At 35.8% G+C, this 16,096-nt stretch overlaps 1 protein-coding gene across 1 annotated transcript; it reads left to right on the forward strand.

The window, feature by feature from the left end:
• The first annotated feature begins 7,974 nt into the window (after positions 1-7,974).
• LOC140016845 (uncharacterized) lies at positions 7,975-9,750 on the forward strand. Its single transcript, XM_072070875.1, has 2 exons — positions 7,975-8,093; positions 8,487-9,750. The coding sequence occupies exons 1-2, from the start codon at positions 7,975-7,977 to the stop codon at positions 9,748-9,750; spliced, it is 1,383 nt and encodes a 460-aa protein (XP_071926976.1).
• Positions 9,751-16,096: the final 6,346 nt, after the last annotated feature.

The following is a 16,096-nucleotide window of genomic DNA, read 5'->3' on the forward strand; positions in this document are numbered from 1 at the left end:
TATCATCCTTTTTTTTGCAATGAATTTCGCTCTTTTATGATGAAAGGTGGTCAAGAAATGAGGATTACATCTCCCTTTTACAGCTGGGAATGTTTCTCACATGTATAGCATCACATGTGAGTTGGTGGAGGTAAAATTGAGTTTTCCGCGTAAAAAGCAGCCTTCTCTGACCACAATCCGGCCAGGAATCCGGCCACAAATCCGGCCAAATTCAGGCCGGATTGCTACAGTAAATCTGGGCTGCTATAGTGATCCGAGCTGCTACAGTACCTCGGATCCGTATGGATCCGAGCTCGGATCCACTAACCCAGAAACAACCGAGGGTTCGGATGAATAGTGGATCCGAGTGTGGATCACTTGCTCTGTTTTTGGCCCAACTTCAACCAATCTTTTCTTGATGTTAGAGGCTGAACCAGCTCATGTCTAAAACACGAAAGTTGTAGCCTTTTGAGTTATCGTTCTAATGCATGAAGAATCACCTCATTTGGATCTGTGTAGGCTGAGATATGACTAAAATACCCTTGCCTGCTCCATGCCTTGTTCCAGTTTCGACCAATAGCAATTGACTCTGTACTTCGGCTTTTTGACCTGGAAAACCTTCAAACTGGATTCAGATGTCTTCACCAAAGTTGTAGATCTATCTCTTATCTTCAAATGGGTTCAAGAATCATCCCAATCCGATCATTGTAGCTCAAGTTATAGCCGAAATACGAAAATGTGTCAAAACTGTTAAAATACACAAAATCCAAGTAAAAAGTGATAAAAACCTCATTTAATTGAACAAAAGCATTTTATACCAATTATAGCCAACATGAATCATTTTCTTCCAATAATATACCCAAAGTGACTAAAAATAATCTAAAATATCATACAATTATTATGTAAATTAGTCACTTATCAAATTCCCCCACACTTAAATCATTGCTTATCCTCAAGCAATCCACACATAATCAACTACAATGATTCAAGAGGTGAAACAATATATGCACTTTGTCCAATTTAATTCCTCAAGATTTGGAAAATAATCATTATACAATTATTCAATTTACACTAAATACTCATAATATCAAGTAAAGGAAAGATAATTATACCCTAAATTCAACAAGTTAAACTTAATCTCTTACCCTAACTTAATTTTTACAAATAAGCAAATCACATAGTCAATTTATAGCTTTCCTCCTCCTATAATCATCTTTTTCTCAACATTCTATAACTAAGAGGGATTTATTCATACTAATTTTTACTTAAATAGTGAAAATGCCTTTTTACGCGAAAATCGACACTTTTAGGTGAAGATCCCCGGTTACTCAACATTTCACTTATTCAAGTTGCTAATGCATACTCTTAATTCAAGTACCTTTTTACGCGAATGTCGACATTTGTAGATGCCAACCCCCAGTTACTTGGTACGAGAATCATTGGAGTAGAACAATTTTTTTTTTTTTACTTTCTTTTTTTTTCTCTTTTTTTTTCTTTTTTTTTCTTATTATTATTTTTTTAGAAATAAAGGACAATAAATAGATATCCCCTCTTAGAAAATATATAAGAATAATCAAAGGAGGAATATAACCTTTATCGACTATATCAATCACTTACTTATAAAATTAAGTAAAGAGAAGAAATTTCATTAAACATGTAAAATTATAGGCATAATTTTCCTCACTTTATCCAATATATTTTCTAAAATGCAAAAATCCTAATTGCATAATAATCATTTTCAAGTTAAATGAGGACTAAACCTTCCAAAATACATATAACATTTCAACAATTGGAAGAATCAAACACTTAAGGTTGGAACAAATTAGCCCTTTTTGAAATAAAAATGAAAAAAATTGAAGAACTTTTGGGCCATAGTGAAATATTGGACAAGATGTTAGAAAAATTTTGACGGAGTTTCCCCATATAAATGGATGAAAACTTCCTGCCAACAAACCCAATTTCAAGCAAATTATCCACATGGCAAACATTTCAAACACAATTCCAACATTTCTAAGCATTTAAATCCACAAAATATCATCACATAGGCTTAAAATGCAAGTTCAAATATTTCCTCCCCCACACTTAAACTTCACATTATCCTCAATGTGAGAAAAGGAAAATAACTAAAGAGTAAAAGAAAATACTGCTCAATTGAACTTGCGTAATCAGAATCCATGGCCAAGTGACGAATTTCCAACCGTATTTGAGAAAGAATGGAGAGTTCACTTATTGCACCCTGAAAAAAAAGACAAAATCAAAACAAATAAATTTCTTAAAAATAAAAGGTTGCAATCAACAAAATCATGCAATTCAAGGAAAAAGGAAAAATGATCAAGCATGTGGAACCATACAATGTTCAAGGGATAAAAACATGAAATGAGCTAATCTTTGCAAATCAAATATATGCATTAGTATCCAAAGCAAAGGGAAGCTAATTTCACACAAAAAATCCACAATCATGAACAAAATAAGTTCCATTTATACATTTTGTCATCAATGATCAAATCCCCGCAAGTACAAAAGCAATCTCAAAATGGAGGCAAACACACCAAACCAAAATATAAATGACCTTCGTGAGAATTCATGAAATACTAAAAACTATTGAACCACAAGGATTATAAGTGCATTTATGAATTTCATCAATTAAGGTCATCTTCAATTCACCTCTTCTTTTAGAATTACCTAAGAATTCAAGAAATCATTCAATCAAGCACCTTTTCATTCATTAGATAATCTAAATTACTCACATAAATATAAAAAACTCCCACTAAGCTAATTAAAATGCTACATTTGGCTACTTAATATGCAACTTCGTTATCAAGCCAAATTAAGCATAAAACTAGCAAGAATTCACCAAATAAGTACAATAAATGCAAATCACAAAATATAGTTATCACTAACAATCACCAATAGCATCAATAAGCTCAAATAAATGCACCTAACTTCACATATTAAAAATTGCCTAAAAATAGAAAATATTCATTCATGGCAAAATTCAAATAACAAAGTTAGGTGAAGAATTGTTACTTCAAGGTGGTTTGGTGATGTTTAGAGATGAATATGATGTGAAAACCCCCAAGAAACTTACTCCAATTTGCCCCCTAATTGAGTGATTTCAAGAAAGTAGAACCCTAACTAATGGTAAGCTTGAAACCACTTTAGAGTTGTTTTTGAAAGAATATGAACTATGAAATTCACTCTAGAGGATGGGAGAAAGTGATTTGGTGAAGGTTATTTGAAGACTAAATGGTGAAAAGTGGTGTTTTAGTGAGTGGTGTGTGTTTGAGGTGTTAGTGTGTGAGTTGGGCTGAACAAGAAGAGAGAAAAATTGTGAGGATTCGTGGAGGGATTGCTCGAGGGATTCTGGGCAAAAAAAAAAAAAAAATTTTGTTTTTTTTTTGTTTTTGTTTTTACTGTTGCATATCCGGCCAGTTTCTGGCCGGATTTCCGGCCGGATTCTTGGCCGGATTTGCTACAGTGTTTTTTTTTTTTTTTTTTTTACAATCCGGCCAGTTTTTGGTCGGATTTCAGGCCGGATATTCGGCCGGATTCTGTCCAGAATGCTCGAAAAAATTTTCTTTTCTCCCCTGACTATCCGGCCTTCAATCCGGCCAACATTTGGCCGGCTTTATGGCCGGATTTGCTGCAGAAAAAGCTGTTTTCTGCAGTTTTTCCTCCAAATTTGCTTGGCCAACCTTCCACATTCAACCTACTTCATGTTCTTTGAATAAAATTCAACTTTATCATGATCATGCATGAATATAACTTAAACATGAAACACTTTAAATGCATGAAATGCAGCAATTGAACATGAAAATTCCATTTTTGCCTTAATTTAAACACTTTTGCAATTGAGATCATTTGCATGAACCCTTGCCATTGCCACCTACAAAACACACAAAAACATTAATCGAACAACTAAAACTTACTAAAAACAAGCCAACATGAAGAAAAGTGGAGTTGAAAAGTGATCCAAGCCTTCGTTTTTAAAAGGATCCGAGGTCGTTTTTGAAAGGATCCGAGGTCGGATCATGATGATTGAGCTCGGATCAAGAAGCTCGAATTTTTTCTGATTGCAGAAGTGGATCTGAGGCCTTGGATCCATATGGATCCGAGCTCAGATCAAGAAGCTCGAAGTTTTCTTTGATTGCAGAAGTGGATCCGAGGCCTTGGATCCATATGGATCCGAGCTCGGATCCATTGAATCTGCACTTATTGCAGAATTTTTGCAATTTTCAGTTTGACCTCAATTCTTCAAAATACATCCTAGATCATTTCTATGTCAAAATAAACCATTCACGCACATGTAAAATGATCTAAACATGCATTCTAAACTTCTTTAATGCATCAAAAACCATAATTACTGAATTTGAGGTATTGAGATCTTTGATCAAACTTCGCCCTTTTCACCTCATTTGGTCACTTTTTCAAAACCTACAAATGAAAAACAACAAAATTACTCAAAGTTATACTTTAAACATAAAATCACTCCAAAGTAACACCAACTTAAACAAGCATTGGGTTGCCTCCCAATAAGCGCTTCTTTAAAGTCAATAGCTTGACTATAACACCTCATTTTTCAAGGAGGTTTAGTTAACGAATAATCCACCATTTTAGGCCGTGGTGGATCATTAAAAGGTGACTTAATAGAAAAAAGCCACATGATCTAATGATGTGAGAAATGAAAGTGACTTACCTATACCAAGTGTTTCATAGATATTACCTTGAATATGCACCACTTGAGAACTTACCAAATGAAATGCCATGAAAGTATCTTGGGCAGGAATATCTTTAAAACCTGTACTTTTTATACACTCCTCAAGAGGGGTGAAAATTGAGCCATTAAAACTCACCTCTTGAGGTTCAAAGTTAGTTCCAAAGATATTATCATGTGAAATGGATATTTGCTCATTAAAACACTCTTGAGATTCATCATTTTCATCAAAATGCAACCCATTTTCACATACAACATTCCCACCATTCATGCTAGGATCATTTTGCACATTATTAGAGGAAATAACTTCACACAATGCACTCAATTGCTCATGTATTCGACCAAAGTGAGAAGCTAATTCATCTATTCTTTCCTCAATCCTATCAAAACGATCGGAAGTTGCATTTGCTAGCTTTTCTAATGCTAAATCAAATTGACTAGAAAAATTTTCTACAGCTAGCTCCCAAGATGCATTAGAATCATTAGCTAATGGTTCACTTTCTAACTCCCAAGGTATAGGTGTATTAGCTAACTTCTCTATTGCCAACTCCCAAGATGGTTTTGATTCATATTGGACACTTTCAGGTTGGTGATCATAAAAATATGAATTATCACTATAAGTACATTGATTATTCCAACCATAAGCAGGAGAATTGCTCCAATTAGCACTATATCGATCAAAACAGGGATTGTAATGCTCTAATTCATCATAATAATCCACATTTTGTGCTTGTCTACATGTATTAGAAGCATGATAACCTCCACACAAGTCACAAATCACATGATAAGAATTAAAAGCATTAACATTCCTCCCTTGCTCAATTTCATGCATAATTGTGTCCATTTGAACTTGTAACATGATTACATCAAATTTTGCCTTCAAACACTTCAAACCATCTTCAAAAGACATACCTTCAGTAATTTCTTGGTTACCTCTATTGAAGGAGCTTTGCACTTGATAACCATCCATTGCCAATCTTTCATTTCTCAAGCATTGTCCTCCAAATTGACCTACCCTTCTCATTACCTAAAATTGCTTTTAAACAACTTAAGAGCAAAATTAGTAAGAAGAATAGGTGATAAAACACATACACCTAAAATACAAAAATAACAAAAAAAAAATAACATTCACATTATAACTAATATTATGTCTAAACTAATAAAGTTGCTCTTCACACCGATATTGCCAAATCTTCCCCGGCAGCGGCGCCAAAAACTTGACGGGTATTTTACATACATGCAAGTTAAAAAACCGAATTACACCCGTTCACTGCAAGTATACAGATCAACTAGTAGTTTAGGGTATATATCGGGTCGATCCCACAGGGAAGAGTGAACAATTACCGGTACTACTAAAGCTTCTCTATTATTTAGACTATCAATGAATTATAACAAATTTTACCTACTGAAATTATACAAAATAACAAATAAAAAACTCCTTAGGTTGTGGTATCCCTAACTACTCATGCAAGTGCTATATTTGGATCATTGAATACTACATCTAGGCTAGTTATGGTGTAATTTCCTTAAACATGTGAAACCTACTTTCGTAGTGAATCAACTATACTCATAACTAATCCATACCTATTTTCATGGTTATGAAATTAGCTACAAGTTCATTTCTTCAATGAAATTACATGAAATGAATCACTAAAAACCACATAAGTGCACCTCTACTTCCGTGAGTGTACTCCCTATGTTTAGCACTTCTTGAACTAGTGTTAAATCTCAATTTTCATTGCAGAAACAACACCTTAGATAATCACAATCAATGGTACCAGATTAATCATGATTTCAAGAGCCAAAGTGCTAAATAACTTGCTCAAATACTAGCAATCAAATAGCCAAATAATAAACATTAACAATCATAGAAAGTTCAACCAAACCCAAGGTATAAACTTTAAAAACACATATTACACACAAAATCCAGAACTTGTATATTAACTAAACTTGGAATCAAATACAAAAGATAAAGAGTTTGGAAGGAATACAACCCTTGTCACATGAGCTTTCTTCCTTGCCTTCTTCATCCTAATCTAAATAATAAACAAGAATGGAAAAGCTACACTACTCTATACTAAGCTAAACTAACACTAGGGAGATGAAAGAGCTACATTTCTGCAGACTCCAAGCTTCTCCCGTATGTCTCTCTATCTCTTACTCTATCATCCTTTTTTTTGCAATGAATTTCGCTCTTTTATGATGAAAGGTGGTCAAGAAATGAGAATTACATCTCCCTTTTACAGCTGGGAATGTTTCTCACATGTATAGCATCACATGTGAGTTGGTGGAGGTGAAATTGAGTTTTCCGCGTAAAAAGCAGCCTTCTCTGACCACAATCCGGCCAGGAATCCGGCCACAAATCCGGCCAAATTCAGGCCGGATTGCTACAGTAAATCTGGGCTGCTACAGTGATCCGAGCTGCTACAGTACCTCGGATCCGTATGGATCCGAGCTCGGATCCACTAACCCAGAAACAACCGAGGGTTCGGATGAATAGTGGATCCGAGTGTGGATCACTTGCTCTGTTTTTGGCCCAACTTCAACCAATCTTTTCTTGATGTTAGAAGCTGAACCAGCTCATGTCTAAAACACGAAAGTTGTAGCCTTTTGAGTTATCTTTCTAATGCATCAAGAATCACCTCATTTGGATCTGTGTAGGCTGAGATATGACTGAAATACCCTTGCCTGCTCCATGCCTTGTTCCAGTTTCGACCAATAGCAATTGACTCTGTACTTCGGCTTTTTGACCTGGAAAACCTTCAAACTGGATTCAGATGTCTTCACCAAAGTTGTAGATCTATCTCTTATCTTCAAATGGGTTCAAGAATCATCCCAATCCGATCATTGTAGCTCAAGTTATAGCCGAAATACGAAAATGTGTCAAAACTGTCAAAATACACAAAATCCAAGTAAAAAAGTGATAAAAACCTCATTTAATTGAACAAAAGCATTTTATACCAATTATAGCCAACATGAATCATTTTCTTCCAATAATATACCCAAAGTGACTAAAAATAATATAAAATATCATACAATTATTACGTAAATTAGTCACTTATCAAAATTCATTGGTGTTCCTGGAGAAAGATCACTCAGGAGAAGGACAAGGGGGGTTTAGGATTCAAGGATTTGGAGGCCTTTAACACTGCACTACTGGGTAAACAGGTATGGCGTTTGATTTCTCAACCCAACCTGTTAGTTAGCCAAGTAATGCGGGCTAAGTACTACTCCAGAACTTCAATATTCAGGTGTAAAGTCCCCAATAATGCCTCATGGTTATGGAGAAGTCTGATGAGCGCGAGACACGTGGTGGAACCATGGTTCAAAATCACGGTCGCGGTCGCGGTCGCGGCCTGGAACGTTCCACATCGGTCTCAGCATATCGGTCGCGGTCTCGGTGAAACGTCAATTTTAAAGTATTTAATATTCTAAAAATTGTTAATAATATAAAAAAGTATGCTAAATAAAAATAATTAAAAAATAGCAAAAGAAACAGCCAAGTCAATCCGTCGCGGTTTGACTCGGCTGATTTCTCGTCTTGACTCGAGATAACTCGGAGTGACTCGATGTGATTCGGCCGAGTCAATCCGTCGCAGTGACGACTCGGCCGATTTCTCGACGAGTCAAGTATTTCGGTATCGTTTCGTCACGGTATCGTATCGGTAGGGACCGAGACGGTGACGACTCGGCCGAGTCGTCTCGGTCTCGACCGAGACTTCGAACCATGGGTGGAACAAGGCACTAGAAGACGGATTGGTAATGGAAAGAATACACATATCTGGGAAGATAGCTGGCTTCCGGACACAACAAATGGGAGAGTAACTACTTGCAGAGCTACGGATGGTGGACTGCAGAAAGTAGCAGATTTGATTTGCCAAAAAAGATGGAACCGCAATTTGGTTTTCCAAACTTTCAACACCAAAGATGCGGACAGAATTTTGAGTATCCCAATCAGTCTAGCTGACAGGGAAGATTCTCATTTTTGGTTACATGGTGTGGATGGGAATTACTTTGTCAATTCAGGGTATAAGGTGTTGATGGCTAGCAAGGAAACCAAGCAGAAAACAAATCAGAATGACAGCACTACTAGTTGGGAGCATCAGTCTAAGAAGATTTGGAAGCAATTGTGGAGCTTAAAGATTAAGCATAAACAGAAAATATTTCTCTGGAAATGTCTAAACAATGCTTTACCGGTCAGAGATATCATCTATGGTAGAATCAAAGCTGGAGACCCTATTTGTATGCGATGTGGAGAGGAAAGGGAGACGATTGAACATACATTTCTGAATTGTGTGGATGCAAAAATGACATGGAAGTTAGCCCCAATCCAATGGGAAGGCATATTGGAACAACATGGCTGTTTTAGAAGATGGTGGACATCCATCATTGAAGCTAGACATAGACCACAAGGTTGGCAACATATTGCTCTATCGGTCCATATACTCTGGCAAATATGGAAAGGGAGGAATGGGGCAGAATTCAATGGCAAGAAATACAGGCCATGGACGGCTATTCAGAAGGCATTAAAGGAATGGTTAGAATTGGGAGAAGTAGATAGACTGGAAACTAGGATGAGTACGACCGAAACAGAAGCTCTACATCTGCAATATCCACAGCTTTGTTCACAACATGGTGTCCTGCAATTCAGCATTGCAATTACAAGGGACAAGCACGAACCATGGGTTGGCATTGGAATCTGTCTAATAGGAGGAGCTCAGGGAACACACACAGGCTGGGCAATGCGTGAAACCAGTTCAGGATCTTTTTTGCTGGATGAAGCATTAGCTCTAAAATTGGCAATGTGTAAAGTTGCTGGAATGCAACACAGGGTGGTCCAATTCCAAGTTCAGAATCAGCAGCTCCTCAACCTTATTCAATCCAAACAAACACGGGATATCAGATTAGCAACTGTGGTGGAGGATATTGTTCAACTTAAACTTCTGTTTCACATGTGCTCCTTTTGTCTAGTTCAAAATGATAACTATCATCTAAGCTCCAAGCTTAGTTCTTATGCTTTAGGCATTACTTTTGATGAGGAACTTTTGTTTCCTTAGTGGTTAAATGACCGCTTGTATAGTTTCATCGAGCCTTTGCTCGTACTTGTACATCTTTTGAAAAGGAATACAACTATATATCGTTTCGGAAAAAAAAAAAAGACAGACTCTTTTCATTCCGCAACGGATCTTCTGTCTCATATCCCGTGCCACTCTCTATCCCACTTTTTATTATATTGCTATTTCTCCTACATAAACATCATGTTTTTAGTTCTTTTTTGTTTCCTTAATTGACAACTATTTCTCTATTACTCAATTAATAGTTGTTGGATCTTAAGGAAACAAAAAAGAACTAAAACATGATATTTATGTAGGAGAAATAGCAATATAATAAAAAAATGGAACAGAGAGTGGTACAGGGTATGGGATAGAAGATCCGTTGTGCATTCCTTCCTATGATCATATAAGAAAGTCCAAATACAAATCCCAATTTTACTGGATGTCACCAAGATTATGCTACAATAGCATTTACTCCCATATGTATTTATGACGAAATGAAAACGATTAGTAAATAAAATAATTTGGTTTTTAGAATCACGCTGGATAGTGGCAACTGCCAACCTACATTGTTAAGCATTAATGTTGGGTTGCCCCTTGATATTGCTCTCATGATTAAGCTTTTGGTGCTCTTTGAAATTGCTCTCAAGAACACAAGTTTATTTTTCAATAGTCTTAAACTTTTTCTAATTTCACTAATATTCTTATTGCATTATAGGCCCTACTCTCCACCGAAAGAAAGCTCATTTGATAGTCTTTTTTGTGTTGCTTTAATTGTTCTATGCTTATTGTGGTTATCTTATCAAAACCAAACATGCTTTTCCACATGGATTCTGCTTCAAAACAACCAAAGAATAAGGTCTCTCACATTCAAAGATCCCAGCAAGTTTTCAATCCCAAAAAATAGTAGCTGAAAATATCCTTTGCCTCGAAGGCCAATACTCATCCCAACCAGTGGGATTTCTACCACATCCTGTTCAAATATTGAAAAATTCCAAGGCGGCAGTATAGAGTTTACCATTAACATGGTAAAACATATTTTTCCAAAATCTTGATCTCTATTGCTTCTTCTCTAGATCATGACAGCTTTTAAATAAATCACCAATAGGGCAAAAAAAAGTTAATGAAAAACTGAAACAACATGGACAACCATTTGCTACTTTCTTCAGAAGCCATTTTCCCATTTAGAGGAGTCCATCTTTTTTGGCAATTTCTTTGAGTCAAGAAATACCTAACTTGGATTTAGAGAATCTAGGAGGAATTTCTGCTCATAAAATGGGTATCTTTTCACCAAGAAGATCATGGTTTCCAAATTAAGAAAAAAGTTTGGCATTTCTCCAAAAAATTTTCCCATTTAAGGATTCATTTTGAGAGTGAATTTGGGTTCTGAAATTAAAGATATTTTTTACTAACTCATTTGAGTCATATCAATAATTTTACTAGAAGTTTAAATAGTAATTGATGCACGATTTGATTTGGAATTCGAGGCAATTCACTTTTTTAATTTGTTACTTGGTTGGTTTTCGAAATTTAGGAGCCGAGGGGTTGTCGTGAAATTAAATGGTGAATAAAGTCCAAATTTTGAGAAACAGTCATATCAAGAATGAAAGAAAGAAAACGGAGAATGCTTATCACTCTTTCTTTTTTTCTTTTGTTCTATTCTATTATAGAGCTGGCTATTTTCGCTAAAACTATTTAATTAAATGCTTTGCCAGTTTGTTTCAAGTACTTTCCTTACTATTCATATTGCACTGATGACATAAAATTGACATTAAAGATGATTTTCTAATGCCAATGCGTGACAAGAGTAATATGGATACATGGAAGACTACACGATCTCTGCACGCTCCATGAGCTGGTATCAATTTTATGTCAGAGTTAATTAATTTTAGTTCAGCCAAGAACAATTAGGTACCCAATCATCAATTTTGGGTAGTTATTTTCATTCTTTCATTGGGATTTCATGAAGAAGTTGTCAAGGCACCGCTATTAGACTTTCAACTTACAAACAATAATTAACGGTTTCTTTGATATAGAACAGTGGTGGCAAACAACTCTGCAGAACTTGATTTCATTCCTAATGCATCCCCAAATTTATTGGCTGCACAAAAATTCTGTGGATCATAAGTAACTCCAATGATGGCTTCGAAATACAAAGGTTTCATTATTCTTCGTTAGATTAGATGCATCTTGCTCAGAAGCAGAATATATCTTCGAGCATAACTAAATCCAATTGGATCAAAGGTTGTAAACTAGTGATGTATCCTCTTTGAGTCTATGTTAGCGACTGTACCAGAACAAAACAAAAGAATATCACAATTGGTAGGTTGAAGTAAGTTTGAACTCATTGGATCCTTCTAGTCTGTTTGTAGTAGCAGCAAAAATAAAAAGAATAAAGGCAAAGATTTTCATGAGTTTTAGACAGATGAGATTAATCGATGAAAATTTGTTTGCCAATCTAGTCATTACACATGTCGAATTTTCCAAGACTTTTAGGTTAGTTTCAGTGTTATACAAGAGAAATATGATTAAACACCCCTATTATTTGGAGTTTTAACCAATACCAAATGTATAACTCAAAAAATGGTGTATCATGCATCTTGTCCTAAATAAATTTTTTTTGTTAGAACTCAAGTAAGCTCTTGAATCTCGTTTTAAAGTGCCAACTGGATATCCATTCGCCAAATCCTTAACTAAACTAATATATACTATAGTAATTCGATACATCATGAAGCCATACAAGAATGGAGACCTTATGCCTAAATTTTGTCGGTGTAATTCACAATGAGAAATATGAGATGGGACTATACCCCTATTATTTGGAGTTGTCAAACATGAAACATCAAACGAAAGATATGAAAAGCGATGTACCAATCCGGAAAACCTAAATACACAAGTTAAAATGAAACATCAAAACAAGATGATGAAAAATGAACACTACAACAAAAATGGTCTTTCCTGACATGTCTATAAGGACATTTGTTGGTTTATGTCATTATAACACTTTTATCATGACACTTGTTATCAATTCAATAATATATACTTTAATTTTTTTTTATTTTATCTGATATAAAAATAATAATGTATCTTTAGGCTCCTTATCATGACACTTGAGAAAATGTGAGACACACCAAAAAAGTTAAAACACAAAACCATGTCGTTTGATTTTGGTAGAGGATTCCTTTGCCTGCCAAAACACTTTGTGAAATCTCAAAACTTTCATTTTGCCGGCAAGTGAAATTTTGATTCTTCTCATCTCTCTCACAAACTCTCTCTTGGCAAACTATCTCTCAAAACTCTCGGCCAAAATTTTCCTTTGCCCACAAAGTTTTTTCTGTTGAATCTTTCCGCAATCAAACCACCCTTACTTTCCTATTGCAGGTATGGACTACAGAAAGAGGATATGGGACAAAACCCACCACACGAAAGCTTTGAAAAAAGTAAAAAGAGAGAAAAGAAATTCCTAAGGAAAGAGGAGGCTCTGTCCATCTGAGGAGGAAGGAGCTAAGAGCGGTAATTATGCTTGGGCCTCTCCCCGAGAGACCCTTCAATGTTTTCAGAACCTGCGATTCAAGTGCTACCGCTTCTTGGATCTCTTTTTGGGACCTCAAGGAAGATGCTTTTGCTGAAGATCTTAATTCCCTCGTCGTTGCAAGTTGGAGTGCCAGGAGGCTAAGGCCCTAAATTCAAGTGCACACAATCGTGCCTTGGCAAACTTGGGTAGTTTCAAGCAGGCCATGCGAAAGCAACAGCCCACGCAGGAGCCATCTGCCCTAACTGAAATGGGGATGAAGACTTGTGGGCTATTCATATCTAGCAGCGAGCAATCAGGTTGATGACAGCGGAACAATCGATATCCAACCCCTTTGGCAGCAAGCCAGATTCCAGCTAACGCACAACTAACTCTTGTTTGGTTGGGGTACTACTACTCCTTATTCGATAGAGGGCATTAGGGACAGCCTGCCTTTCTACAAAGACCCCAATCTCCCACCAGCCTAGCCACAAGAGTGTTGGATAGCCGAGTCCTTGAGTTGATGTAGTTCTTGCAGCTTTTGCGATTTGATTTCCAGTTTCTAGTCTTATAGTAGGAACCTCCGCTCCAAGGACAAAAAGACCAGGTGAAAGGGGTGCAGGACTCTCTTTGCCCCCCATGATATACCTCGTTTACTTCTTCCTGCCCTAAATTGATTCCTCTTGGTTGTCTACTTGAATCTGATACAATGTTTTTGTTGTATCTGATATAATGTTTTTTGCTAAATCTCCGTTTAGCTTTAAGGATTTGTTGTCCATAACCTGTTCGATAAAATGTCAACCTTCTTTCCTTTGGTACTGATATTAATTTACTCAATAATATATACACTAATAGAAATTTAGTGAAAAGAAACTCATTTTCTAATATTGATACTACACTAATTTGTAGCTTTGACAATAATACAAGAAGGTAAATCTCTATTTAGAAGCTAGTAGTCTCATTTTATTGGCTACTTGATGAAGATGCTATTTTTGGCATGGAGATCATTTTGATTTTGTGCAACAATGAATGTTTACTGCTATGTTCAACTGTAGCTTGAAATAACTCATATAGTCGTCAATTTAATCAATCTAGGGTGGGTAAATGAATTGTGTCAATATATATACTCACATAAGACTTTGTTGCTGATAAGTGTATGTTTCCTTGTTAACTCGAAGGTGATAAGTTGAGCTGAACTTGTAATTTTTTTTAATGTGCAAGTATTATGATCATTGCTTTATAAGTTGGTAGATACACATGTTCCGTTGTTTTTTACTGTATTTCAAATTTTGTTATCTTCTGATTAATCTATGAAAAAATGCAATCTCCCTGTTGGAATATGATTCTGGTTATGTCGTTGGTTTAGTGATAGAACAAGTGGAGGACTCAGATTAAGTTGTTCTGTCCTAGAAATATCTCATCTTAGTTTCTTGAACATTTTGGGTTTAACTATTTTGTCTTTACACCAAAACAGAAAGCTGTAATTCTATTTGGATACCTTAGTTAAGGAGACAGAAGAAGTGCACTTTCTCCAGAATGAAATATCTTTTCTGGTGTTTTATTAGTATGAATTCCTTGCAAGTAGTGCCTAATCAGTCTAACCTATATCCAATTTTTCTAGGTCAATCCTTGAAACCTGACTAGTTTGACTTTTACCAAATTAGCATTTTGAATTTTATGATATGACTACTATGAATCTCATTCTATCTTTTATTAATTCACTCCAATTTGTGCTGAAAAAGAAATTTTGTGTGTTTATACACGAGACAGCAGGCCCATTGAATACAACTTGGGACTCTAGAACTTCGAAAGAAGACATGGAAGATATGTGGATTCATCCCAATGTTAATAAGGAATGGATGAAGTCAGGAGAGAAAAAGGGAAAAGTTCGATTTTCTCATGACACAGAGAAGAGGCCTTATCTTTCTCGTGTGGAACTAAGGGTGAGATATTGTTTATACAATACGTATTTAATGACTGACTACTGAATGTTAGCCTTTTTCTTTAATTTGATCTCTCTTTGGTATGCATTTTGCAAATTCCTTTTCCATTGTGCTCTAAGTTCGTTTTCTGCATACCTGTGTAGTTTTACTCCATGGTAATTCGTCTTTAATGCCAATTAACTGTTTGTGCTCTCAAGCAGACACGTCATGGGCTTTTCTTAGACAAAAATGCTGCAAGCTTGTGGGAGTTTTTAATTTCTTTTAATAGCTGGGTTGACTGACGTAATGAGTTTTGTTTGTACCTATGTTCTTTCAATTGCTATGATTTAATCATAGGATGCCTTAAAGGGGACAAAACAAATACTCAAGCAAATATCTTAATGTTATTAATTAGTTCTATAATTCAAAAATCACTCCCTTATCCTTGTTTATTAGTATTCGATATGTTTACTTACTATATAGTCTAGATGTGCTAATTGTGACAATCCAGTGAACAAGTAATCACAAGTAATCATTCAAACTTCTTCATTGAGCACTTGGATTCGTTCATTTGTGATGTTAGTGCTTCGTGAAATTTTGTCCAAGATATCTCTGTTGTTTGACCTTTCCAGTGAGATAAGAGGAACCAGCTGAAGATTGATGGGATATTCGTGGTTATGACTGAAGGCTCTCATTTCACTAGTAGTCAGTTTTGTTTGATTCAATTGGGCCTACAGATGATGTTCATTAGTGCTTTCCATGTATTTGTTGTGAAAGGGTTGTGAAAATTGTAAATGCTCCAAGAACCATTTCTTGTTCTGTTCTTTCTTTTTTTAGTTTTCTTTTTTTTTCGGGTGGGGAAGAGGAGGGTCAGGGGCAGGAGATTGGGTTTATTGGACTTTGTGGTTGGTATAAG

The sequence above is a fragment of the Coffea arabica genome, chromosome 11c, assembly GCF_036785885.1.
Source record: "Coffea arabica cultivar ET-39 chromosome 11c, Coffea Arabica ET-39 HiFi, whole genome shotgun sequence".
Taxonomy (NCBI): Eukaryota; Viridiplantae; Streptophyta; class Magnoliopsida; order Gentianales; family Rubiaceae; genus Coffea; species Coffea arabica.